Raw genomic sequence first — 23,804 nt, 5'->3', positions numbered from 1 at the left:
GTTGTTACTTTTTTGTCCTTTCAACAATGACTACAAGCTGAGAGCAGGCTAGTAAATGTGTTATCGGCCAACCCATTAGAGTTCCATTATTTTCTGTCTTACATGGCTTCATGTAATGAATTTTCATAATTAAACTAATGGCATACAATTTATTTTCCTCCCTCTTTAGTTTCAGGCCCCATTTCTCTTCCAGCTTCTTTGGAATAAGTTTTATTCAAAAAGAAGGGAGGAGAGCCCTCCAAGTACTTCATTACCTTAATTTCATTATGACATTTTAGAAAGCATTTTCTTTATCTGGGCTCTGTCTTTAATTTGCTGACTTTATTAAAAGGCTTAAGTAGTGTTGTAATTAAGAAATCACCCAGCTACCCCAGGCATCTAAGAGAAGTCTGGTGGAGAGGGTATGGAAATGGTTGGGTGGAAATCGCTCCAGAAGAATGCCAGAGGATAGGTCCCCAGAAAGTGGCATTTTTCTTGGCTATTTTTCAAACCCCATGAGCCTCCTGTGGTAGAATACATTATTGCCCAGAAACATTCAGTGCCCTTTCATGCCATCCGCACCCCCATTGAATCAGGGATGGCTATGTAACTGATTAGGGCTGCTTGTCACTTACAGGCAAAAGGTTTATGAACTGATGGCATTATTCCTGTTCCCTGCCTCTTTAGTCATGGAAGTATATATCAAGACTCAGCTGTTATCAGCCTTGGTCCCTGAGTGACTAAGCTAAGTAGAACCCTCTTGCGAATCTACAATGGACATGTAACATGAATAAAATATAAAATTTGTGTTAAGCCTCTAGATTTGAAGGTTATTACTGTGGTATAACTTAGACTATCCTGACAGATAGAGCTAGTCAGGTACAACCCTCTCTCCAGAAGGGCAATTCTATCATCTCCAAAAAGTCTGGGGCCAGGGCCAGGGATAGAATAAACTAGTATAATGACTCATAGAGAATAGGTTCTGTTGCTAATACATGTTGAGAAATTACATTTTTTTAAAGATTTTATTTATTTATTTGACAGAGGGAGACACAGCAAGAGAGGGAACACAAGCAGGGGGGAGTGGGAGAGGGAGAAGCAGGCTCCCACAGAGCAGGGAGCCTGAAGTGGGGCTCGATCCCAGGACCCAGGGATCACGACCCGAGCTGAAGACAGATGCCCAACGACTGAGCCACCCAGGCACCCTGAGAAATTACATTTCTAAAGCAGTTTATAAACTTGAAGAAACAGGAAAAGATCTGTAGTCTTAATGACATGTAGAAACATGCCTTTTGAAAGCAATTTTGAGATATAATTCACATGACATAAAATCTACCCATTTTAAGTGTATAATGTAGTGGTTTTTAGTATACTCAGAGTTGTGAAGCCATCACCACAATCTAATTTTTTAAAAGATTTATTTATTTATTATTTTAGGGGGAGGGGAAAGGGCAGAGAGAGAGTTTCAAGCAGACTCCCTGCTGAGCCCAATGTGGGGCTGCATCCATGACCCCGAGATTATGACCTAGGCTGAAATCAGGAGCTGGACCCTGAGATCATGACCTGAGCCAAAATCAAGAGTCAGACACTCAACTGACTGAGCCACCCAGGAGCCCCCACAATCTAATTTTGGAATGCTTTCTTCAAACCCAAAAGAAACCCCGTATCATTAACAGTCACTTTCCATTGTCCATTCTCTCCCTCCCCTAGCCTTTGCTGGATACTTCATACAAATGGACTCATACAATATGTGTGAGTGGCTTCTTTCTGTGATTGGCTTCTTTCACCCAGCGAAATAAGTCAGTCAAAGACATGTATCATATGATCTCACTGATATGAGGAATTCTTAATCTCAGGAAACACACTGAGTGTTGCTGGAGTGGTGGGCGGTGGGAAGGATGGGGTGGCTGGGTGATAGACATTGTGGAGGGTATGTGCTATGGTGAGCATTGTGAATTGTGTAAGACTGTTGAATCACAGACCTGTACCTCTGAAACAAATAATACATTATATGTTAAAAGAAGGAGAAGGAGAAGAGAAGGAGAAGGAGAAGAAGAAGATGATGATGATGATGATAGCAGGAAGTGTAAAATAAAGGGGGGGAAATTGGAGGGGGAGCCGAACCATGAGAGACTATGGACTCTGAAAAACAAACTGAGGGTTCTAGAGGGGAGGGGGGTGTGGGATGGGTTAGCCTGGTGATGAGTATTGAATAGGGCATGTTACTGAATAGAGCCCTGGGTGTTATACACAAACAATGAATCATGGAACACTACATCAAAAACTAATGATGTAATGTATGGTGATTAATATAATAAAAAAAATTTAAGAAAAAGAAATATAGATTGATGAAATAAAATTCAAAGTCCAGATGTAAAACCTTGCTTTTAAGGTCAATTGATTTTTGACAAGATTGCTAAGACAATTCAGTGGTGAAAGAATAGTCTTTTTAAACCCTTGTGCTTGGATAACTAAATATTCACATACAAAATAGTGAAGTTTGACCCCACATAACACCATACACAAAAATTAACTCTTACATGGATTATGATAGAGCTAAATATAAGAACTAAAAGTTTATTTTTTAAAAGATATATTTATTTATTTTGGGGGGGGCAGAGTGGTAGAGGGAGAGGGAAAGAATCCTCAAGCAGACTCACCACTGAGCATGGAGCAACACGGGGCTTGATCCCAAGACTCTGAGATCATGACCTGAGCCAAAATCAAGAGTCAGACGCTTGACTGACTGAGCCACCCAGGTACCCCAAGAACTAAAACTTTAAATAAAACTGTTGTAAGACAACATATGAGTATTATGAGTTAGGCAATGTTTTCTTGTATATGACACCAAAAGCAAGAGTGACAAAAGAACAAATATGTAAGTTAGACTTCATCAGAATTAAAGACTTTTGTGCGGCAAGTGATGTCATAAAGAAAGTATGAAGACAACCCACAGAATGGGAGAAAATATTTGCAAATATCTGATAAGGGACTTGTATCCAGAATACATAAAGAACTTTATAACTCAACAAGAACAAAAAGATAGCCCAATTACAAATCAACAAAGGATCGTAATAGACAGTTCTTCAAAGAAGATGTACAAATGGCCAATAAGCCCATGAAAAGATGGTCAACATCATTAGTCGTTAGGAAAATACAAATGAAAACCATGAAATAACACTTCATAATCACTAGGATGGTTGAAATAAGAAAGACGATAATGAGTTTTGACAAGAACGTGGAATAATTGGAACCTCATACATTGCTGTTGGGAATGTAAAATGTTACAACTTTGGAAAAAAGTTTAGCAGTTCCTGTAGATATTAAACATGAAGCTACTATCTGACATGACAGTGCCACACTCAGGTATGTATCCAAGAGAAATAAAAATGTACATCCACACAAAACCTTTATACAGATGTTTATAGTAGTTATTTGTGATAGCCGAAAAGTGGAAAAAGCCCACATGTTTATCAACTAAGGAATGATTTTTTAAAAGGTAGTATATCCAGCAATTGAATATTATTTGGCAATAAAAATTAACAAAGCACTGGTACCTGCTATAACATGGATGAACCTTAAAAACATTATGCTGGGTGAAAGAAGCCAATCACAGAAAGAAGCCACTCACACATATTGTATGAGTCCATTTGTATGAAGTATCCAGCAAAGGCTAGGGGAGGGAGAGAATGGACAATGGAAAGTGACTTCTTGATATAAATCAAGAGTCAGACGCTCAACTGACTGAGCCACCCAGGAGCCCCCACAATCTAATTTTGGAATGCTTTCTTCAAACCCAAAAGAAACCCTGTACCATTAACAGTCACTTTCCATTGTCCATTCTCTCCCCCCCGCCAGCCTTTGCTAGGTTTGGACTTTGTCAAATGCTTTTTCTACAACTACTGAGATGACCACATGGGTTTTGTCATTTATTCTATTGCTATAACACATTATGGAAAGCCCCCATTTATGATGGTTTGACTTAGGATTTTTTTTTTTTTACTTAATAATGGTGTGAAACATATTCGGTGGAAAGCATACTTCAAATTTTGAATTTTGATCTTTTCCAAGACTAATGATATGCAGTATGATACTCTTTCCTGATGCTGGGCAGTGGCAGTAAACTGCAGCTCCCGGTCAGCCATGTTATCATGAGGAGTAAGCAACTGATACACTTACAACCATTCTGTACTCATATAACTGCTCTGTTTTTCACTTTCAGTACAGTAGTCAATAAATTACAAGAGATATTCAACATTTTATTATAAAACAGGTTTTGTGTTAGATGATTTTGCCTAACTATAGACTAATGTAAGTGTTCTGAGCACATTTAAGGTGGACTAGCTAAGCTATAATGTTTGGTACGTTAGGTATATTAAATGCATTTCTGGCTTATGGTATTTTTAACTTATGGTAAGTTTTTGAGACATAACCCCATCATAAGTCAAGGAAAATTTGTATGTTGATTCAATTTTGTATGTTAAACTAACCTTGTATTCCTGGAATAAACTTCACTTGATTATGGTATATAATCCTTTCAATATGTTGCTGTATTTTTCTTAAGGTTTTTTGAGTCTATATTCATGAGGTATATTGGTTTGTAGTTTTTTTTTTTTTTTCCTGTCATAACTTTGGTTAGGAAATATTCCTTTCTCTTCCATGTTTTGGAAGAGTTTGTGAATGGCTGCTATTAATTCATCTTTAAACATTTGGCAAAATTCACCAGTGAAGCTGTCTGGGCCTGGATCTTTTCTTGGGAAAAGTTTTAAAATTACTGATTCAATTTCTACACTTGCTATATGTCTATTCATATTTCTTATTTCTCCCATTCATAATATCCTCTTATAATCCTTTTTATTTCTATAAGGTTGGTAGTGGTGTATCCTCTTTCATTTTTAAGATTAGTAATTTGAGCCTTCTCTCTCTTCCTTCTTAAGTCAGTCTAACTAAAGGGTTGTCAATATTGTTGATCTTTTCAATAACTAAATTTTAATTCTTTTGATTTTCTCTCATTTTTATTTCCTCTGTTTCACTGATTTCACTCTAATATTTATTACTTATTTCTGCTTGCTTTAGGTTTAATTTTCTTTTTCTAATTACTTAAGGTAGAAGATTGGGTTACTTATTTGAGATCTTTCTTCTTTTTCTTTTTTTTTTTTTTAGAGAGGTAGGGTGGAGAGGCAGAGGGAGAGAGAGAGAATCTTAAGCAGGCTCCATGCCCAGCACAAAGCTGACATGGGGCTCCCTCTCACAACCCTGAGATCATAACCTGAGCAGAAATCAAAAGTCTGTCGCTTAACCAACTGAGCCACCCATGCACCCTGAGATCATTCTTCTTTTTTAATACATGTATTTATAGCTATAAATTTTGCTCTCAACATGCATTAGTTGCATCTTATAAGTTCCAGTATATTGTGTTTTTATATCCATTCATCTCAAAGTATTTTTGCGTCTCCTCTGTGATTTCTTTTTTGACCTATTGGTTGTTTAATAATGTACTGTATCATTTTCTCATATTTGTGAATTTCCCAAATTTACTTTTGTTATTGATTTTTAATTTCATTTAATTATGGTTAGAGAATGTATATTATGTACATTATATGATTGAAATCCTTTTAAATGTATTAAGACTCATTTTATGACCTAGCATATGGTCTATCCTGGAGAATAGTCCATGTACAATTGAGAAGAATGTATACTCTGTTATTATTGACTGGAGTGTTCTATGCATGACTGTTCGGCCTTGCTAGTTCATATTGTTTTTCCAACTCTCCCATTTCCTTGTTGATTTTCTGTACAGTTTATCCATTATTAAAAGTGGGGTACTGAAGTCTTTGTTCTTGTTGAACTGTTTATTTCTCCCCTCAATTCTGTCAGTTTTTGCTTACTGTGTTTTTCTTAATTCTTCTCTTCTCCCTTTTCCTTGGTGTGGATTAGGAATTGACCACGTTCACTGACTCTTCTGCCAGCTCAGATCTGATGTTGAGCTTCTCTAGTAAAAATTTCATTTTAATTATTATACTTTTAACTCCAGAATCTCTATTTGGTTTGTGTTCATAATTTATATCTCTTTATTGATAGTCTATATTTGGCAAGACATGCATGTAGGCTTGTAGATCCCCCAGGAATATGTCAGAGCTTTTCAAAGACCTCTGAGGATATCTCATTCCCCAGATCTTCCTTTTCAGTTTTTCTCTAGACCATGATTATCTCAACTGGTATCACAGCCTCAGGCAGTTACTATTTAAACAATGCTGCTGATTGTTTTGGATAGACACTCTGGGGATAGGGCTTTTTCTGGGAGTTAGTGCAAAGTCAGGTCAAATAATGAATGATAAGGCCTTGTGTATAGGTTTGTTCTAGGGAGCTGCAAGACAGGTCAAATAATAATAAAGCCTAGGAACAAATGTGTCTTTCTGAGGAACTCCAATCCTGGTCTTCCTTCTCTGATGGCTGTAAGGCTCTGATTCTCAAAGTTACTATGGAGCTGGGAGAAAGTGATAGAATAGGCCAAGTTAAAAAGCCTCAAACCCTGCTGTTCTTATTTATTTATTTATTTATTTATTTATTTATTTGACAGAGAGAGCACAAGCAGAGGGAGAGAGGGAGAAGCAGGCTCCCCGCTGAGCAAGGAGCCCGATGCGGGACTGGATCCCAGGACCCTGGGACCACGACCCTTGCCGAAGGCAGCTGCTTAACTGACTGAGCCACCCAGAAATCCCAAACCCTGTTGTTCTTACTGAAGTTCAGCAGTTTATAAAATGCTGTCAACCTTTGGTTAATTTCCAGAGTTCAGAAAAGGCAATTTTGACGATTTTTGCAATTTGTTGCTTTTATGGAGGAGTATGTTTACAGAGTTTCTACATTATATTTTTGAGCATGATATAAGTTAAACTATGAAAAGGAAACAGGGCAAAATATGGTGTAATCAGAGCATAATGCTATTCAAGTCTTGGTGACTGTGCATTAAATATTTATATAGTATAGCAGTACCTGGGGAAACTAGCCCATTACTTCGTCTGCTCTATCAGTGATGTAGGAAGCACTCTGGTTGTATGCTTTGAGAAGTTTAATAGCTTCATACATATTTGGGAGGAAAAATATGATTAGGTTATTGATTCTTTCTCCTTAATCATGTGGAAGCTTTAGGGGAGAACAAAAGGGAATAAAGAAAATGCATGAAGAAATAGCAGGTCCTGGCAAGAAGATTTCTGATGTTTTTCATTACAGTATCAGAAATCCAAACCTCAAACTACCAGTGTGAATCAATTTGCTGATTTAATTTTGTGCAAGTCAAAAAGTAAATAAAATATGTGGGAGAAGAATTCAGCTTCCACTACTATGCACATCCTTATGGCAGATAAGGATATGATCTAATACTACCCATCCCCCCAAATAATTAAAAGTACAATGTTCTACTTTCATATTTGAAAAAGTTCTCCATTAGCTTCTTTCCTAGTAAAATAATTTGAGATCCTCGAACACCTACTGTATTTACTATATATAACAAGTTCAACTTTTTAAATTAATTACATGATTACAATATATCTCTCTTTCAAGCTCCCTAAAGAATGTCTTCAAGGGGCGCCTGGGTGGCTCAGATGGTTAGGCGTCTGCCTTCGGCTCAGGTCATGATCCCAGGGTCCTGGGATTGAGTCCCACATCGGGCTCCCGGCTCGGTGGGGAGCCTGCTTCTCCCTCTGACCCTCTCCCCTCTCATGCTGTTTCTCTCTCACTCGCTCTCTAAAAAATAAATAAAATCTTTAAAAAAAAAAAAAGAATGTCTTCAAAACACAGATATTTTGCAGCCTTGGAAATGTTTATTTAATAATTTGATAAATTATTGGATTTCTCGCCTCAGATAGGTTTAAGTATTATAGAGCCAAATCAGCTAAGCTCAAACAAGATTTCACTTCTGTATTGAATTCATGTACTCTTAGCTCAGCCAAGCACAAAACAGCTAATGCCGTCACGTTTGAAAAGCTTTTATGCTGAATTTGACACAAAAGCAATCACAAAGCAGACAAAAAAGGAATTTCTCTTTCAAAAGCTGAAAGGGGAAAAAATAAATGAAAACTCTGAGCCTGGGTAAATCTCTCTTGATACTGGAAAAGAAAGCTTAAAATCATCAAGAAATAATTTTTCCAAAGAACTCATTGCCAAGTTTGGACCAATCTTAATAGCCTGGGGAACAGGTTGTGAAGTCAACCAAGATTCTGCCAAATAAAATAAATCCCATGATGACCGTTGCTGGCAATTTTAGGTGCCAATGTCACACCATCTTACTTCTTATGAAAGTTAAATGGCATCATCTCTCATAGGATTCTGTCATAGCTTATTGGCAGGGAGTTTGATTAAAATGGAAATCCTGTATGATTTTTCCCTAACATCTGTCTTTCCATCTCAAAAAAACATTATTGTTTTACTAGGGCCATGGAGAAGATCAAATGAAGCCGTGTGGTTAACAGAATCGGCTACTTCCTCACATTATGGGTTATATAGGAAAGAAACTACATATATTATGGGCATCTCTTAATGACCTGCTCATTAATCATCAACATGATGGGCTATCTATAGCTTGTTCTTTTGATAAATCAAGACTCTTTGGTTGCCATCTCCTTCCAGCCTGACCATGCTTTCAAGATGGACTGTCCCTGGATGCTACCTCAGATTTGATTCCTCTCCTCAACAACGGGCTTGTTGTTGTCCCCATTTTTTTTCTCTGCTACTTTTTTTAACCAAGAGGAGGAGGCTGTCTGAATGTCCAATCAGTAAGGAAATGGTTGAGGGTAGAACTTAATGAGATAGTGTAAGGAATTTAAAATGATAATTATCAAAAGTTATAAAGCAACAATCTATAAGTATTTATCTAAGGATACTAAGTTTAAACTCAGAATTCAAAATTTTATCTCCATAATGAGGACAATGAAAATACATAGATAAGAAATGGAAGAGATTACAGACAAAGATGAGCAATGATGAATCATAAAAATATAAGAATTGCAGATGAATTTTTCTTTAGTCCAGGTGCGATGACGGGTTTAGATTTTCCAAGAGTATCTTACTACTGTGATGGTGAGGGGAGTCATCAGTGACGCTGCTTCAAGGGATGCTGGCTGCTTCAATCACAGCTCTCCACCTCCACCTCCGTGGACACAGCCTGATGATCGCCTTATGAGGCTCACCAGCTCTTTTGCTAATCTTAGGCACGGAGACTCGGAAAGAATTTACGGAGCAAGGAGATCCTGCTCAAATTATCCAATGCCTCTTTATGTCTATTTTCACCCTTTCTTTGTAAAAGAAAATTGTAAGTGATAAGCCAGCTATTACCACTCAGTAGTGATAACATATTAGACATAAAGGCCAGATCCCCATTTTATATGCTCCCTGACTTTTAGAAAAATTAAACATTGTAGTTTCATTAAAAAAGGGGATATAATTTGCAATTATCTCTTAGTTTTTCATAGTAAAACAGAATATGAAAACCTCTCCCCAGTATACTGTTCCATCGTTTTCATTTCCCACCTGTTGGCTTATCAGTAATATGATCTTATTTGTCAATTCATAATTACAGTTGTCTCCCTTTCTGATCTTCACAGTGTTTTCTTGATTTGTTTTAGCCACACAGAACACAATGGGTAGAAGAGAAAATCTGTGAAGTCATCTACAAGAGTGATTGCTATGCATTCACATCCTAACTCTATGATTTTTAAGAGTTTCTGAACTTCTCTAGGCTTCAATTTTCTCACCTGTAAACTGTGAACAATGATAGTTTTCATGGAAGATTCCTGAGAGGGTGAAACAAGCCAATATATGTAAAATGATTAGCACAATTTTTGACAATTGGCAAGTACTTGCTAAATGTTAGTATTAGCATTAGGATTACTTTTAGCTTTAACATAACCATTTAGGAAATGGATGGGAAAATTACAGTTTTGGTCTTTATATAATGAACATACACTGAAAGTGTAACTATATATATATATAGTTGAATTCCTAACATATAACATATAACACAAACAAAAACATGAGTTTCTATAGATAATGGCTAAGCCATTTTTATGATGTAGTTTTAGACTGACAATTGAAAACCAATTTTTTTATTTTGAAAGTTTGACAAGGATAGCAATTATAATACCATCTTGTCTTTGTTTTAGGTGTTTAAAACATACGACTTGTTTTGATGATGAAATTGTTTCGTTTTATCCTTTCATATTTTCTTTTGCCCTTCTTTTCATCTCTTATTAAAAGCCCCTTGCTTTTCTAAGGGCTATAAAACCCTAATCATTCTTGCCATCACTTTAAGATTCTTACAGGTTTTAAGATTTCTCATGTGCCAGCTTGCAGAGTCTTCTTGCCCTTATCAAATTTATCACAAATGCCTCCCATCTCTCCTTCCCTTCTTCTAACTCAAGGGTCCAGCCCAAACTCTTTTCCCCTGTTAATTCCTCTCCACCAGTTAATCACTTTCTTCTAAGATCTGCTAGATTCATAGAATCCTGTTTTTGGACAGTAAAAAGAAATGGCATAACATACTGAGTACCTTATGGATAAGACCAGAGCCTTCAAGAACAGCTGCATGAATTCTATCTTTCCCATAGTCAAACTGAGGAATTGGGAACATCATCATTAGAAATTCCTATGCCGGGCGCCTGGGTGGCTCAGTCGTTGAGCATCTGCCTTTGGCTTGGGTCATGATCCCAGGGTCCTGGCATTGAGTGCCACATCGGGCTCCCTGCTCGGGGACGGGGGGGTGCTTCTCCCTCTCCCGCTCCCCCTGCTTGTATTCCTGCTCTCACTATCTCTGTCTCTGTCAAATAAATAAATAAAATCTTAAAGAAAAAAGAAATTCCTATGCCTTCTATGTTAATCCAAAGGAGAAAATCCTAGTGGCAACAAGTCTCTTGTGAAAGAAATAACTGCTTCCAACAGAGGCAATGATGAGTCTGTAAAATCCTATGTCACTTTCTAACATTCTTGTCATACGAACAAAAATCTTGTCCTCATAGCAACGCAGGTCCTTTGGAGAAGTAGCTACAGCCGAGGCTGGCTAAAAGCTCATTTGCTCACTATTGCTATTTACTCTTCCTTATGTTAAATTGGGAACACGTTCTGGTCAACGGGAGGTGGGTGGAAGTGATGTACATAATCTCCAGGCCTATCCATAGAACCCCATGGATAAACTGGCCACATTCTCTCTTACTCTCTTGCAGTGACTGTGGTCAGCCATGAGTTAATAGTATCACAAAATCGGAGAAGCCTGGATTCCTCAAGTCGCTATTTATGAGAGAGCTCCCAGGAAGGGCTCTTCAACCTCCACTGGAGTATGATACAACCAGGGAATTCATCTTTATTATATTAAACTATTGAGATTTCAGGGTTTATGTTTTCCAAATAAACCTAGCATAAATACATATGCCATGTAGCTCAGCACAGCCTAAACACTGACTCATTGAGAAATGGAAGTCACTTCATCCAAGAAAACCACAATATAAGGTCTTTTTTCTTAGATGACATAGCTCATTTGTGATTCAGACAATTGTTTAGCAGAAGGCCTTTTTACACCAGAAAAAAAAATCTATAGAGGGTTTTAATAAAAAATTCAATCTAATCAAGTTCTCACTGTGTTACTTCTCCACTTAGCATTTAAGGTCTTTCCCAACTGATCCATAAATACGAGGTTTGAAAGAATTAAAAGCATGTAAGGCACCAGGCATGATGCTTGATAAAACATAATCAGTAAACAAGTATTATTTCCTTTTTCTTTTCCCTTTCTTTTATCACAACGAGTTCTAGACTCTGAAGGGGACAGATATATGATGGAGTTTTGGGGGAAAAGAAGAAGAAGAGAAGGAAGAGAAAGAAGTAGAGAAATTGGTCTGAAGGTCAAAGACCTGGAGAAGAAAGTGAGAAGACCCCTTATCCTTGCCTTATCCTTACACTCCTCCCCCCTTCTCCATTCAGGGCCCTACTTAGGAAGGAGCAGACCCATTACTTTTTCTAGGAAGGAATTAATCCCAAATGACTGACTTTATGCTACCACACAATTATGTATATCAACTATGAAGTGATCTCAAAAGATGGTGTAATGTGAAAACCAGTCTATGATATCTGGATTAAACAAAATTAATTTTAAGATTGATATTAGCCATCAGTTTTCCTCTAATCTCTACTTTGGTTGAAAAGTCTACTGTTCATTTCAGCTTAAACATAGTTTTCTTTTAATAAATTTACATTAAAAATAATTAAATTTTAATCCATGGTTATAATTTTATCCAGTATAACCGGTATTTTATTTTAAGAACATATCTATGATACCAACCTTGGTTTCTGTGATTTTCTTTTGGATTGCATCCATTGTGTAGGGAGCCTCCTTCCATGACTCAAGCTTGGCTCTGGCCTGTCCCAACACCTGCTCAGCCTCTTCTTTAGCTTCCAGCCATTGTGTTGAATCCTTTAACATTTCATTCAACTGCTGCCTCCGGTTCTGAAGGTGTTCCTGTACTTCATCCCACTGATTCTGAATTCTTTCAACTGGAATAGAAGGAAAAATGAATATATAGGAGTAAATGCTAGCCTGGAGAAGACATCTGAAATTTAACCTTCAAAGATGATCTCACTTTATATATTATTTATTTAAAAAAATTGTTCATTGTGTTACAGCTAGGATAATGGACAACAGAATTCCTTACTTTTTCCAATGGCAAACATGAGGTTAAGTTATCTTCCTCAAGGTGACCTAGAACATCAGTAGTGTATGTAAAAATTTAACTGTGTCTATTCTCAATCCCCAGAGCCAAATATGAATAATCTTTTAGAAAAGTACTAGAGCAGAATGCCTGAATCCCCTTGCCCTTACCGCTTCAGTGCCCAACAACCTGACTTCTGATACTATCCTTGGCAATTCATTCATTGAAGGATTCGTGGTGCCACAAAGAATCTGTTTTGCCACCTAAGTGGCAGGCTAGACATACCAGTGAATCAATGATTCCCTCCACCCCCCCTCCCAGGAGCAGCCTGTAACCAAGGGCTGATGGCACATATCAGGGTATGAATATTTTAGCCCCCTTCATGCCAGGGAGCATTTATTCACTTCACTGGGGAGCACTTATTTTACAAGGGTTCCAGGGTTCTCCTAGTGGGATGAAGCTCCGGTGGCTCACAGGAGTAACCTGCTTGATAATGCACCATCCTTTATTGACTGCCCTGCCTTTCTTACTTGCTCACTCCCTCAACTCCCAAATAAACCACATGCTCTGGTCTTCTTCTGGGGCAACCCAAGAGCAGGTAGGCCTACTGGAAATGTCTTGTAACAATATCTAAGAATTCATACTGGTTATATTCTGTAAGTAAGACAGGCTTATACTGAGGCCATTTTTTGGTATCATTGTGAGTCAAAGATGGAGCTGCCCTATGAATTCTGCTCTGAAGTACTTTATTTTAGTTATGTTAAAAATAAACATGACCACATTGTTTTTTTCTTTTAAGGACCACATTATCTTTTCTTTAAGCTGATTTCATAAAATAGAAATGATGTCCTGGAAAATAAGCAATAAAACCCCTATCAACTTTATCCCTTAAGCAAAACCTGACAGACATTCTAGATTTTTCCTGAGGTCTCAATGAATACTATATATAATTGGATACTAAGTTCTCTCATACAGAACTCCTCCCACTTTTCACATATTCCCACTGCAAAGCTCTATCATTTTTTGCCTACATGTCTGCAGTAGACTCTACAGCCCCTCTTGTCTCAAGTCTCTGTTTTGTAATGTAATTTTCACACTACAGAGAGAGTAATAATTAATATAAATCTGATCGCCCCACTCCCTTATTTAAACCCTTCAATGTCTCCCCACTGTCCTCTGGAATATTTTAGCTTGACATACATTTTCCTCTGTGATCTGGCCTGGATAATCCAAGAGATTTATTTATAAAGGAACAAATTACAACATAATCCGGGTGTAGGAAAATCACCAAAGATTTCTGAATTAAACACAATTAATTTTAAGGTTGATAGTAGCCATCAGTTTTCCTCTAATCTCTACTTTGGCTGAAAAGTCCACTGTTCATTTCAGCTTAAACATAGTTTTCTTTTAATAAATTTACATTAAAAATCATTAAATTTTAATCCATGGTTATAATTTTATAATTATACAGGATAATACAAGAAATTGGGATAATACAAGAAATTGGGCCTTGTGGCAGTGGCGCCGTTACTACATTGAGAGCCAGGAAATTAGGGGAGGGGAAAGTCGCCAGAAGCTGAGCATCATGAGGAGAAACCACCTTGAGAAGTGCAGTAACTTTTGCCAAGGGACACCATTGGCCTGAGGCAACTTCACCAGAAGGAACCAGGAGAATAAATATTCTGATCTCACTTTGTCCTCTCTCTCCTACCAAGTCTCCCTGGTGGGTAAACCAACTGGAAGCCAGAGGGCACGGGAGCCCAGTGATGACACACATCAGCCCCTCAGAGTAGAGACCAAAGAAGAGAAGGGCCAAGAGGGGCTTTGGATAGATAAATAAAATGTACACAGCACAGTACTGTAAAATTGTCCTTCATGATGTTAAGTTTAGTCCTTCTTAATTAACTCTATTGTTGCCCCCATAAAGTTAAGATAACTTAGGAGCTAAAGAAGTACTTGAGATTTTCTGTGAATAAGCATGAGAACTAGACAAACCTTAGAAGACTAGTGATTGTGACATGAAATCAAGAATCTGGTACCTAGAATAGGTTAAACCAGGTGAGTGGCGCTCATCATAAACGACTGTTTTTATTGGGTTCATTTCTCTTTGGGTATTTGCTTGGTGTTGCAAAACCAGTCAGCATATTATATTCCAATTTAGGTTAACACGTGTTAAAACAAATGTCAGTCTCTCTCTATAATCTCTGAGCACCCTTCTTTTTTGTTTGTTTGTTTCATTGTTATTGCCTCACAGGGTAGTGCGACACCTACTATAGGTGAGATTTACAGTTATTAATTAGTCTTCTGTTTAATCTTTAGTTTACAAAATTAATAGTGTAAATGTTATTATAAGAAAGCTGTTTAAAATATGTCTTTACATATTCTGAAATAATTCTCCATCAGTCATAGAAATAACTGATATTCTAATTACAAACCATTTTTTCAACTTATCATGGCCGGCTACTTTATTATGCATAGTTGGCACTATTTTTTTCTTAGCCTATTTTTATATACTACATGTATATGAAAATAACAAAATTGGCTTTCCTAAAAAAGTCTCTGATTTCAATTTGTTTTTGCATTAATCAGCCTTGATTAGTGACATTATGCTAGCAAACTTTTTAAAATGCTTAGTATTTTTGATATAAACATGGTAAACCATTTGCATTCATGCCAGCGAGTATTTCATACATCTTATAGTTTATTTCAACAGTGTAGACATAATCTTATATTTAAAAAGGCCATCATAGGAGAAAAAAATTAAGATAGTTCTTCCTATTGTATGTTTATGTATCTCTTCATTGTGGCAAAAGGAGGAAACTTTCATAGCCCAGATCATTATTTCAGACAAATATACCATTTGAATGCTTGTTCAGTCACAACAGTAAAAGTTTTCAACCCAAAGGGGTCATGTGTATGTAATGTAGCAAGGAAAACTGGTTCATCCCACTAAGGGCGTGCTTTCTCATCCCTGACCTTCAACTGTACATGATCCATCAGATAATACTTAACTAAATAAAATTACGAGCTACAGACTCACTCAATAATCCATCTACCCCTCCAAGTACCCCTACCCATCAATCCATTCATCCAGCCTGACAGTCACCATTTTATTTACCATCTACTAGATACCAGGCATTATGCTAAGCTGTGGGGAAACAAAGGAGTCAAGACAGATTTCCTGGCTTCTGCTTGGTGCCTGTTAGATAAAACTGTTATTTGCTATCTACCCAAAGAATAAAGATGAACAGTTCCAGGGAAAAGATAATGAGTTCAATCTTAGACCTATTCAGTGGGAGGTTTTGAGGATCATCTACAAAGGATTATCATTTTAGTCACATGGACTGAAGGTACGATGGCAAAGCCATGTATCTGGGGAGAGAGAGGAATCCAGGATTAGAAATTACTGCAGAGAAGTAATGAAGACCTCAATGTGAATGCATTCTCATTGACATGGTATGTAGATTGAACAGAACACAGGGGTAAAGATCAAGTCCTGGAAAGTACAACACATAAAGACAGAATGAAGCAAAAGTAGCCAATAGGATGAATGAATGGCTAGAGAGGTAGGAGGAATGCCTGGAAAGTGTACTTTCATAAATACGTGGATAAGAAAGAATTGCAAAAACCCAAAAGTGGTTAACACTTTTAAAAGCCATATAAACGTCATGCCAGATAATAAAAATCATAATAATTAACATTACTTGAATTCCTCCACTGCTTAAAGCACGGTTTTAAGTTCTGTATGAGTGTTAATTCATTTAATCAACATGATGATCTTATGAGGTAGGTATCATTGTTTATGCTGCTGTTGTTGCTACTTCTCATTGAACAGAGGAAGAAACAGACTTCATTAAAGAATCGACATAAGGTCATACAGTTAGTGAGTGGGAGAGCCAACACGTGGACCCAAATAGTCAGACTCCCCAAAGCCATGCCAAAAGTATCCATTGGCTTTGACCACATGGAATTCCCTCAGGACCATACACAAAGTAATTTTATTGGTGTGGTGGAAATCTTACTGTAAGGGATTGACAAATGAATGAGCCAATGATAAATGAGAGTTGGAAGATAATTACCCTTTGTGGGTAACAGCGGTGAGGTGCATTTTTCACTGTCTCCCAGAGTTCACTCATCAGGGTTGAACTCAAATTGCCCACAGCAATAACCTGCTCGATAATTGGCTCAACTATTGGCTTCTTTCCCTTTTTGCTGCGTCACTCTCTTACTGGTACTTCCTGGGATCAGCTTACAAGTAAAACACTTTCACTCAAGTCATTGTTTCAAGGTCATCTTCTGGGGGAAGCTGGTCAAAGTTAGAATTTTATTCATTAAAAAAAAACAACAACAAAAAAACCTTAGTGCACAGCCCAGTGCTTGGTGCCTGGTATACTTTCAATAACTGTCTGTCAAATGAATTGTATATGTAGACTATTTTAATTATCCATGCTTCCTTTTTATAATGATGTAAAAATGCCACTTCCAAAGTTAACCCTTGCCCAGGACCTTGAGTCTTTCTTCTTTACAAGGAGTCACTGTCTCTTTACTGCATTTCAAGTTTACATAAGTTGAACACTGGTTTAAGAATTATGCTCATCGTCACTCATCATCAGGAAAATGCAAATCAAAACTACACTGAGATAGCACCTCACACCTGTCAGAATGGCTAAAATCAACAACACAAGAAACAACAGGTGTGGGTGAAGATACAGAGAAAAAGGAACACTCACGCACTATTGGTGGGAATGCAGAGTGATGCAACCACTCTGGAAAACAGTGTGGAGGTTCCTCAAAAAGTTAAAATTAGAACTCCCTTATGACCCAGCAACGGCACTGCTGGGTATTTACCCAAAGAATACAAGAACACTAATTCAAAGGGATACATGCACCCCTATGTTTATAGCAGCATTATTTACAATAGCCAAAATATGGAAGCAGCCCAAGTGTCCATTGACTGATGAATGGATAAAGAAGAGGTATGTATATAGATATAGATATAGATATACACACACAATGGAATATCACTCAGCTATAAAAAAAAGGAATGAAATCTTGCCATTTGCAATGATATGGATGGATCTAGAGAGTATAATGCTAAGTGAAATAAATCAGTCAAGAAAGACAAATATCATATGATTTCACTCATACATGGGATTTAAGGAACAGAAAAAAACAAAGGGAAAAAATAAGAAAGACAAAGCAAGAAACAGACTCTTAATTATAAAGAACAATCTGACAGTTACTGGACGGGAAGGGGTGGGGGGATGGGTGAAACAGGTGATGGGGATTAAGGAGTATACTTGTAGGATGAGCACTGGGTAATATATGGAAATGTTGTATTACTATATTGTACACCTGGAACTAATATAACACTGTATGCTAACTAAGTGGAATTAAAATAAAAACTTAAAAAAAGAATTGCATATTTCCCTCTTCATTTTCTTCTCATTCTTCATGATCTCTATTTTAAGCAAACAAATATTTTCTGGGCATCCTTTGTTTCTGATTTAATGCCTCTGCCACAACCGTATTTTTTTGGTATAGAACATCTTCAATATCATATTTACTAGTAGAATATTCTCATCTGATAAAAATCCATAAATTAAAAGGTATGTTGGTATGTGAGGGGGATTCTTGTGAGCCAAAAAGAATCAATGATCTTTCTTTCTCTAATATTCTTAAAATAAACTGTAGATAAGAGAGAATCTGTTGGCATGCCTTTTTGCCTCAGTCTGTCTTTTTAATTAAATCTGAGATGGCATAATATAGAAGAGTATATGTATATTTCAGATAAGGATATTTTTATGGGCATTTTCAAATTTTAAAACATACTGAGCTTCAGAGGCTAATAACAATAAAATATCATATTGTTATTAACAAAGTATGAAGAGATGAATACTAGAAAGATAGTAAACAGATGTATCGACCCTTGTGAAATAAATACACATATGGAAGAATTGATTTTGCAGAGCAGAAATTATGGAGAGATTATTTCCCTTACAAAAGGATTCACCATAAGATTTCTTTAGTCAACTTTTCAGGTATATTTAAAATATTATTTGACTGGTATTCCACTCCCAGGTATACATCCAAGACAAATACATACATGTATTGGCCAAAAGACATGTACTAAATTGGAAGCTTCCCCTAACTGGAAACTACCCAAATTCCCCTCTACTGGAAAATGGATAAATACACTGTGGTATATTTACCAATAGAACACTATCTAGCAACAAGAATAAAATATCTACAACTTATGCAATAGTATGTATTAATCTCACAAACATAATGTTGAGGGAAAGAAGCCAGCCAAAAACAAGGGTATACTGTTTTATTTCACTTATATAATGTATAAAAAGAGGAAAAAGTAAGATGACTGTAGAAGTCAGGATGTGGTTATCCTTGTGGGACTGGTAGTCACTGAAAGAGACATAACGGATGCTTCAGAAGTTCTGGATATTATTCTCTTTCTTGATTTGAGGGCTGTTTACACAGTTGTATTTAGTTTGTGCAAACCCACCAAGCTAAACATTTGTAACATGTACATTTTCCCTTATGTCTATTGTACTTCAATAAAAATTTAATGAAGTATGATTTGACTTGTAAAATGTATTGTGCATACAACGTTGGAGAATTCGTCTTTTCAAAAGGGTTGCAACCTGTGAAATATGCATTACTGGCAGATACGAATGGTAATAAGAGATGCAATGGTTTTGTTAAGGATACAATACAATTTGGGTCTTAGATTGGTGTGATAAAGAACATCTCAGAAATCCTCATTGGCCAGTGAACCAGACTAGACTCACAGAAACAAATCAGCACATAGAGACTAATGAAGCAGCTATTTGGTTATTTAACAACAGAAACAAAGCACAGCAACTGATTGATATAGCTGTCCTAAGAGCAGACCCTGCAGAAACATATACAAAAGAAAACCTTAGAAGTATGATATATATTCCATTTTGTCAAGGAATGAAAGTAAACATAAAATCTGCAGATCATCAAAGAGAAGCTGTTATTTTGGAACTGGGCCATTGCGGTAGTTGGACATCATATGGACCTGCTAATTGTCCATGCCTCGGCCAACAATTCAAACCGCAGAATGTCACCACACTTGCAACACTGCACCCAGGATATTACTGATAGACCAAAGACATATTATGGCAGTGTACTTGGTCACTAGAGCCCATACTGTTAGATTTACATTTATACCAGATTTATCTGACTTGCAAAAGTGAAATAATAATAAAATATGTGCATATAAACTCAGACAATCTGTGCATGTTGGTAATTGAAGAGCTACCCAAATGTGTGTATTTCTCCTTTCAGAGGGCCATCGTGGAAAGCTTCTCAACTGATTTGTCCAGTAAGTAGATGCTGGATAATGAAGGGAAATAAATAACCAATGCTAAGACTCAGGATGACAGACTGGGACTCAGCATGTGTCCTGATTTACAGATCTCTAGAAGTGTCAAATTGGAAACTCAGCAATCATATCAAGAACCACAATACTGCAGAGAAAGAAACAGTTCAGTTGATTGAGTACTAACCAATCTTTCACTTCATGTTTTTAAGCTAGCTGTGTTTGATTATCGACATACATTCCTGACTGATATAAATTCCCACAACATCTCTCCTAGGGAAAAATGTTATTTACAAAAACGAAATGATTGCCTTTTTGAATATACATTGCTACAGAACAAAGAACAGCTCTGTTGCAATTTCTGCACTGAATTTATAGTCTGAGAATTAGAAGTTACTGTGACTAAGTTTTAGAAAGAAACCTTGACTAGCAGTTAGTAATGGGTTATAGCCCTAGAGCTGGGATGAAATTTAATTTGCAAAAGTTGCTTTACCACTTCAATTTCCTCAACTACAAAACTGAAATAATGACGGTTGTACAACCAAAGAATTGTTGTGAAGATAAAATTCAACAATAAATAAGAGCATAGAGGACAATACTGAAGCAAGGTGTTACGCTTCTCCGTACAGAGACCAAACAACAGATTATAGTCATCAGCAAACATTTGTGATCTGCTAGGTGGAGCACACTGTGGATATCAATGATTCCACAGAATACTTAAATAATCCAGGTAGAAAATACCAAGCTGGAAGAGTGAATTTTCAGGCAACTGGGTCACAAATGGGTAAACAATGGCAGATATTTAACTATGGGCAACTGTAAGGAAAATGATTCCAACTGGAGTTAAGATAATGAGTTGTGATAGTTAAAGATGGGAAAGAGATGTGGGAATCGCAACAGACTGTTCCCTGAGGCTAAAGCAGTCAACAAAATGTTAGGGGTGATCAAGAAAGGAACTGAAAAAAAAAAAAAAAAGAAAGAAACCACCATTATCTTACTCTTGTACAAAGTCAGGGTACATCTCTGCCTTGAGGAATGTGAGCATATCTTAATGTTTGATATTCAAAGACTTATAAGAAACCAAGGTAAGTGAAAATAATAACCAAAATTATAGGGAATATTAAGATTTGTTTCATGTACTTCCACAAGGCATTTAAACATGGTTCTCTAGAAGACTTATTTATAGTTAAGTTCTGCAAAGAGGAATCTCAACTTAAACCCATTAAGGAGAGGGAGAAACAAATATACTAACCATGAAGTCAAATGTAGCGAGTGTGAATGGACAGACACTTGCTGTATTTAGGAACAGGACATGAGGAATGTGGCTGCTATGTAAACACAGAAAAAAATGTTGTTTCAGACTGAAAAGCTGAAAAGGGAGGGGAGTTAGAGGCACATGATTAAATCCTAGCCACTATGACTAATTTGAATATCTGCTCCTTTTCTAAATCCTAAAAAGCTAGAATTCAGGAACAGCCAAACATTCCGTTTAAATTCATGGAAGACAGACCTAGAGTAAAAATATTTTATAATATTAACCTAACATTTAAGGTTAGTTTGAACATAGCAAAGATCAGTAACTTAATGCTATTGCCCAACCAGGTTGCTCTCTGTAAAATGAGTATAACAATAACAAGAAGATTAATAATCTATGAAGATTAAGGAAATAATAAACACAAGGTACTGAGTAGCATGTCTGGCCTTTGCTCTCTGTTATAGGGGTGAAGATAGACTACCATGTACTTTCATAACACCAGTGAAGTTCTCAAATCTTGAGACACAAAGCAAAAGTGAGTGGACTGGATGATCCCTGAGGTTCTTACCAGCTCTAGCAGTCTGTGAGATACATGTTTCTTGATGTTTCTGTTAGAGCTAGAGGCTCACCTTACAAGGTTATTGGGAAGAACTCAGTCAGCTCAGTGACTGGATGAGCAAAAAGAATATCAACAGCCATATATCACCTTCCTGGATGGGCCATTGGTATGATTCAGCTTGACAGTCTTAAATTCAGTCATGTTAAAATTCAGTTAAAATAAACTCAAGCCAACCTAAAAAAAAAAGGTTCCTTTCTTTTGAAAAAAATATTTAAGTGAGGGGCGCCTGGGTGGCTCAGTTGTTAAGCATCTGCCTTTGGCTCAGGTCATGATCCCAGGGTCCTGGGATCGAGCCCTGCATCGGGCTCCCTGCTCAGCAGGAAGCCTGCTTCTCCCTCTACCTGCTACTCCCCCTGCTTGTGTTACCTCTCTCGCTGTGTCTCTCTCTGTCAAATAAATAAAAAAATCTTTAAAAAAAATATTTAAGTGAGGTAAAACTGACATTCAACATTATATTAAATTCAGGTGTACAACATAATATTTCATTATTTGTATATATTGTGAAACGATCACCTTAATAAGTCTAGTTAACATCCAAAAGTTCTTTCCTCTAAATGAAGGGCGGGGGAGAAATTGGAGGGGGAGATGAACCATGACAGACTATGGACTCCGAGAAACAAACTGAGGGTTCTAGAGGGGAGGGGTGGGGGGATGGGTTAGCCTGGTGATGGGTATTAAAGAGGGCATGTTCTGCATGGAGCACTGGGTGTTATACGCAAACAATGAATCACGGAACACTACAACAAAAACTAATGATGTATTGTATGGTGACTAACATAACATAATAAAATAAAATAAAATTAAAAAAAAGTTCTTTCTAGGATGATAGTATTTTTCTGTATCTTGATAGAGGCTTATGTCACACTAGTGTACCCAACACTCATCAACACTCACTGAATGGGACACATCAAACTTGTGCATTTGACTATGCAAATTTTGCCACAAGCAAACAAACAACTGTAAATGAATACTGAGCTCTAATTAATGATATGCATGTTGAAGTGTTTAGGGGTAAAGGGTACCGATATCTCCAAACTTTGAAATGCATAAAAAAGGGGGGATTGATGGGAGGATAAAGGAATGAAGTGGTACAGCAGAATCTAGATGGTGAGTTCATGGCTATTCAATGTAGAGTTCCTTTAGCTTTTCTGTGTATTTGAATTTTTCAGAATAAAATGTTAGATAAGATGCTCTCTCACAGCAAGCACGAAACAGCATATTATTCAGGCAGCTTTCTAAGTCACTAAGACCACTTTCGAATAAGGAATAAATACCATCTGTGGGATATGTAAGTCTGAAAGATAGTAAAGAGCATTTCTACAAGTGGAAATGATGAAACATTTTGCTGAAAGTCACACCCAATTTATATGGTGAGGAGCTGGAAGTGGAATTCAGGCAGATCTCTTAATTTCATAATCAACAGACTGGCAGAGACCATATAACCTCATTTAAAGTATGCTGAATATTCTAACAGAGAAAAGGAGTCCTCTAAAAAAAGCTCATTCTGTTGTGGTTACATTTTTGCCACCAGTTGGAGAGTCACAGATTATGAGAAAATAGCAACATCCAGTCATAATGAAACATGTAAGCTATTTTATTAATTTAAAAGGCAGATGTTGAAATGTGATATTATTTGATCATTAAAATGAATTTCAAAAATGGCTTCCTTTGGCAGGGGGCACCTATTGGTTGAGATGAAAGCCTGACATTGGGGAAAAAAGCTTGATGTAGTTATGCAAAAATACTTCAGTATATAATCCTAGGTCACTCACAAGACATGGAAAAGAACTATCCAGGTGTGATAGTGACACAATATATCATTGGACGATTCATCTGTCCCACTAGCCCCAGCCATCAACCAATTTAGTGCCAAATGTAGCAAATAAAGTACTAACAACT

At 36.9% G+C, this 23,804-nt stretch overlaps 1 protein-coding gene across 1 annotated transcript in view; it reads right to left on the bottom strand.

Moving 5' to 3' along the window:
* Positions 1–23,804, bottom strand: part of DMD (dystrophin) — a 1,845,074-nt gene that overhangs the window by 519,151 nt on the left and 1,302,119 nt on the right. The window contains exon 47 of the mRNA XM_081807964.1: positions 12,302–12,513. Within this exon, the coding sequence (XP_081664090.1) occupies positions 12,302–12,513 (212 nt within the window). The remainder of the gene's footprint in view (positions 1–12,301; positions 12,514–23,804) is intronic.

This window comes from Leptonychotes weddellii, chromosome X, assembly GCF_054177405.1.
Source record: "Leptonychotes weddellii isolate Sample4059 chromosome X, ASM5417740v2, whole genome shotgun sequence".
NCBI classification, from domain to species: Eukaryota; Metazoa; Chordata; class Mammalia; order Carnivora; family Phocidae; genus Leptonychotes; species Leptonychotes weddellii.
The sequence above is the reverse complement of the archived record's forward strand: the minus strand, read 5'-3'. Positions and strand labels throughout refer to the sequence as shown.